A 5,000-nucleotide genomic window follows, 5' to 3' on the forward strand; every position below is an offset into this window, starting at 1 on the left:
GGCGCACTTTGTGCTCTTGCTTGAAAAAGATCCATAACACGATCTTGTGGGCGATTTTGAATTTGTACAACTGAGCTCTTTCCTTGAAGTGCTACTATGACAAAAAAAATCATTTCCTTTTTAAAAAAGCGTATTATTTTGCTTAACACCTGACGGGCAAAATTTTGAGGTTGCACTTTTATTGCGCGCAAGTTTTGGATTTCACGGTCCGCCATTAACCACGTTCAAAAATGACCGATTGGTTGGGATCTAGGGAAAGTGACGTCATTCAATCAGTAACTTAAAATTTCAGCGTGTAAACGCAGCTTATTATATATGCAAAACACTGGTTTAATTACGTCTGAAAGCCCAGAACTCCCGTGCTGCGTATTAATTCAGCCGCGTAGACATGCATTTCAAGACTTTCGATGTCATTTTCTCCTCGATCCGACTCTCTCAAGAGTTTAAAGTTAATAATGGCAGACAATTAAACAGGAATATCCCAGTTAAAATAAACAGGTGCCTTTTTGAAATCAAGGATTAAAACTTGGGTCACTTAGTGTTAGCTAAGTTTTGAAATCCAAAGAAAAATAATTGATTTTTTGGTCATAGTAGCACTTTTTTTTTAGGAAATAACGGTGTTTACTCTTAAAGAGCTACAGTGATCCGTCGGTGAGGAAGAAAAACACGGAAATTTGGGAGACTTAATTTTTGCGTTAGCCCTTCGTAGAGCGGAAAGAGGAGAACACTTGGCGACCGCTTCCGAGAGCGCCTAAGCGGGGTTGACAAAAGTGCCAAAGACGTCACGGAGCGCCATTTCAACCGGCATGGCCACCCACGCCGAACTTTGACTGTCTGCAGCCACGTAGGCTCTTCACCTGGGAAACACGAAAGCGACAAAAAAGGAAGCAAACTCACTAGTATTTCTCAACTCGGTACTCTCTATTCCCACGAAGTTAATGGATATCTCTCATTCCATTCATTTAAAAAGACAGCCTCGCTCCCAAGGCCCTCTTCCTCTCCATCCGCTCATGTGAACGAGGTTGTTAATATCGTTGTTTTCCGTTGCTATGCTCACACAAAAAGCCACAATACCTCGATAAGCTCCGCTTGAAACGTTGGTCATTTTCATGTACCGGTTCGTTTGAAACTACCAAATTTCCATGTTTCCCTCTTGAGACCCCGTTCACATTACACGTAGACAAGCACCGTTCAATTTAGGCCTTTATTTTACTGTTAAAGGATTGAAAAGGCCTCTGGTAAATGAAAAGGGACATAAAATGAGTCCAGAATCGGTTTTACGCATTCACGTGGTACAAAATAAAAAATCTTTGACGGGAGGACATCGAGAACGCACAAAAACGCAAAATGTGAACGGAAAACGGCTGAATCCTCGTCTTGACAAATCTCCATTGTAAAACAGAACAGGTTAAGCTTCAGCTAAAGCCTTGGTTCTCCTTTCCTTAAAAGTGGCGTGTCGTCGCGGCTCGTTGCCGAACTCGTGTCCAGGCCTATCCAGATTCCTGGAATTCGCACTTCCGTTTCCGCCCTGCAGTCGGGATGTGGTGTAATTATAAATTCATTGAATTAACATGAGAGCCTCTGCCCCTCTTCCCACAGTACATGGCTGTGACGGGCTTCTCCGCAGCTTCCCTTTTTGTTTAGGAAGTCTTTCTAATGTTCTCAGTAAATCGCCGAAAGTTGGCCGTTTTTCGGGGTCATACGCCCAGCAAACAGTCAGGGTATCCTGCAAAAACCAAAACCATGACCTTGATATCTCGAGCTCTTCACTTACGTCAAACTGATGTTACCCACAATAAACTGGTCATGCTTATCACCTGTACTTGCACAGCCTTAGAGACTGAACTCCGAAGCAAGCAGCCCTAAGAGATCGCAACGAAAGCATTTCTGATGAAGCGCCAATGGCTACCGCTAGGCGGTTCACGTGTGACCCTGGACGACAGCACCACAGCCAGATGTAATTTGCTGGGAGTCGATTTTGATGAGGGACGAAAAGGGAAAATGGGAGTATCCTGGCAAAAGCCCTCGACTCGACTCGACAGAGGAAGGAGACGCAGCTGAGACGATACTCGATACTCAGAAAGGGCCGAAACGTTTGGGGACTATCGAGACCATCGAGAAATGGGCCCTCTAAGGTCGTAACTTCCACTTCCAATGACCAGAGAACGAAAGCGAGGTTAAGCACAAACGCCGCTATTTTGGATTTGATGATGTCCAAAAGGTCACCATAAGGGTGGCAAAAAAAATCACGCAAGATAATTGAAAATCCATGTCCAGGATAGTTAAAAATACACAAGGATTTTTTGAAGGAAATAATTCGTGTTAAAGGGTTTCACTTCGACTTTTCTCAAACGCAAATTTAAAGTCGGTTTTACGTCCCCAATCAAATACCGTTGAACTCCCAGCAACAGGTTTATCCTCCGTTTGGCAGTGACCCCTGTCATCTTTCCATGCTACAATCTTGAGCAAAACAGTTGCAGACGTAAAACGACACCAAGTTTGTAATCTTTTCTGTTTAGCGAGAATTTCTGTTTCTCTTCATGGCCTTTATCAATGCCAAAAATCGCAAAAACCGGTTACTCATACAGCATCCATCGCGCCTGGGGAGCTTAATTTCTCACCTGTCTGTCTGCGGCTTTTTTTCTATGAAGACCAAGAAATACGCGCAGATTTCATGTTTTTTTAAGGGAGCTCTGTCCAAAATGTTTAATCCCATGAAGTTTCTTACCTTGACTTCCCGAGGTACATCCACATTACTAAGTGAAGGTTTCACGCCTTTTCCGACCTGCCAGATTATGGCCTCTGGGATCTGCTTCCTGAACGGCCAGGCGCCACTACACATCTCATACCATACAGTCCTGCAAGAATTAGAAAAAAAAATTAGCATGGTTTTATACAAGGTTTACAATATCAGTGAGCGGCAGAGTTGTATAACATCTACGGGCTCTGTGACGGTCGCCTCCTGTCTAACCTTGTAGCTCAGTCGGTAGAGCAACGGCCATCTAATACGCCACTTTCGACAGATTAAAATTCAGCGCGAAAGAGAGATTTAGAGGACAAAGACAAAGGAAAGTGGTTGATACGCTAATATCTTTCACATTCATTGCAAGCTGTTTTTCTGCCTCAACATCAAGCTGAATATTGATATTAGCGTCGGCTAATGCATTTCTCGTGCTCTGATTGGTTCACTCAGTCTCGGTTATCACCTCATATACCTTAGTTTGACCTTACATGGTAAATGATTGTGCTAAGCGTTGCTAAACTAAAATTTTTTTCGCCGGAAAGCGAAATTTCTCTCGGAATAAATCAAAATGAAACATTTTTGTGGAAAGTTTGGATCAATTCCGACGCTTAGAAGTTGGATATTTCCCAGTTTTAGTTGGGGAATATTCGGTCACTTGAGGCGTTAAGGCCAATCGCGTGTGAGCGAATATAATTTCTTTCAATCTTTGACAATCAACTGATCTTTTATTAATATTATTTATTTATTTATTTATTGATTTATTTATTTATTTTTATGCTACTTAATTTTATTCCCATTCTATTCTATTTTATTGTTGAAGTAAATTTTGGTATTTTGTATCTAGTTTTAGCTTTAATAGTATTTGCTCGCTCAACTAGCACCAGTGTGCTATATATTGTCAGTGAGTTTGAATAAAGATTGTGTTCTATTCTATTCTACTTGACCCACCGATTCAGACCAGCCTCCGAACGATCGAACGATCGATCGATCAGTCATTCAGTCAGCGTGGGCACCTACACAATAACCTACATGTCTTTGCCTAAATGTATCGTGGCCGAAGTATGGTAACTATTAGATATTGGTAGAATCTCTGTTTACAATAACTACCATTAGCAAGTGCCCATCATTTTCTTCTTGTTGGTTTGCACTCATGTGATCAACAGCCATGTTTTTCAATTAAAACAAAAGAAAACATTTGCATGATAACAGACTTCAATTCCCAGAGGATTAGGTCGGCACATCAACATGGCCGCCGTTTCTTTGTTTGGGGACACCAATATGGTGGCCGTGACGTCACGTGAAAACCAAAAATTGATCCGCCTGGAAACCGCAATGAATATCTAAAGTGAATTTCATAATTAACTATAGCTGAAAATCTGGGCTCAATACACCAGAAAATCTCTCAGGGCTGTTGCTTTAAAAATGTACAATTGATAAATATGTATGAATTCATTAGCGCTTTTGACACCCATTATCTTCTTAGGTGTTGACGACTAAATTTCACCGATTATCGAAAATAAAAAGATAACTAACTTTAAAAGTTCTTTGAACTTTTGAAGCAAATTTGTGGATAACATGATGTGTTCAAGCAACCTCGTATGTTCCTGACACAAGGTGAAAACAGTAATGTCAGCAAAGAATCCCTTGATACCAATCGAAATGCGCGTTAACAAGCTCTAACAACTCACCCAAAAGCATACATATCCGTCGCCATGGTGAACTGTGATGAATCAGGAGCGTCTTGTAGTGTCGTAAGAGAGCGAAGTATTTCCGGCGCTAAATAAGGCAACCATCCCTCGGGAATTAACAGCCAACCAGGTCTAACAGACTTCGTGGTTAGACCAGCCACGCTGAATAAACCAAAGTCTGTGATTACGACACGATTTCCAGATTCAATGAACACATTCTTTGAACGAAGGTCGGTGTGGACGATTCCTCGTGCGTGGAGATAACCCATGCCCTGTTACAAAATTTTCCAGTTACTAGAATGAAGTTTCTATAGCTGTAACTATTTCATTTCATCCTCACACAACATTTCAATATAACGGTTCCGATCGTTTGAAAATTCTACCGTAATACGACCAAAACGAACCACTTAAACAATCATACGAAACCATACTTTTCATGCTGGCGATTTGATGCAGGAGCATTCGTTTATCTTGTCCTCATTCATACTCAAATCATTTGCTCCTATCGTCAATCACGCCTTTCCGAATTCTTTGTTCGTTTATTCGGTCCACAGGTCGCTTTCATCTTC

General features: G+C 41.5%; 1 protein-coding gene across 3 annotated transcripts in view; it reads right to left on the reverse strand.

The window, feature by feature from the left end:
- Positions 1 to 1,453: 1,453 nt before the first annotated feature.
- Positions 1,454 to 5,000, reverse strand: part of LOC137975657 (kinase suppressor of Ras 2-like) — a 39,346-nt gene continuing 35,799 nt past the window's right edge. For all 3 annotated transcript variants that reach the window (XM_068822808.1, XM_068822807.1, XM_068822809.1), the window contains 3 exons: positions 4,432 to 4,703; positions 2,729 to 2,858; positions 1,454 to 1,726 (listed from right to left, as the gene is read on the reverse strand). In XM_068822808.1, coding sequence (XP_068678909.1) covers positions 1,559 to 1,726; positions 2,729 to 2,858; positions 4,432 to 4,703 — 570 coding nt within the window. In that variant the 3' untranslated portion in view covers positions 1,454 to 1,558. The remainder of the gene's footprint in view (positions 1,727 to 2,728; positions 2,859 to 4,431; positions 4,704 to 5,000) is intronic.

Source organism: Montipora foliosa, chromosome 11 (assembly GCF_036669935.1).
Source record: "Montipora foliosa isolate CH-2021 chromosome 11, ASM3666993v2, whole genome shotgun sequence".
Lineage (NCBI taxonomy): Eukaryota > Metazoa > Cnidaria > Anthozoa > Scleractinia > Acroporidae > Montipora > Montipora foliosa.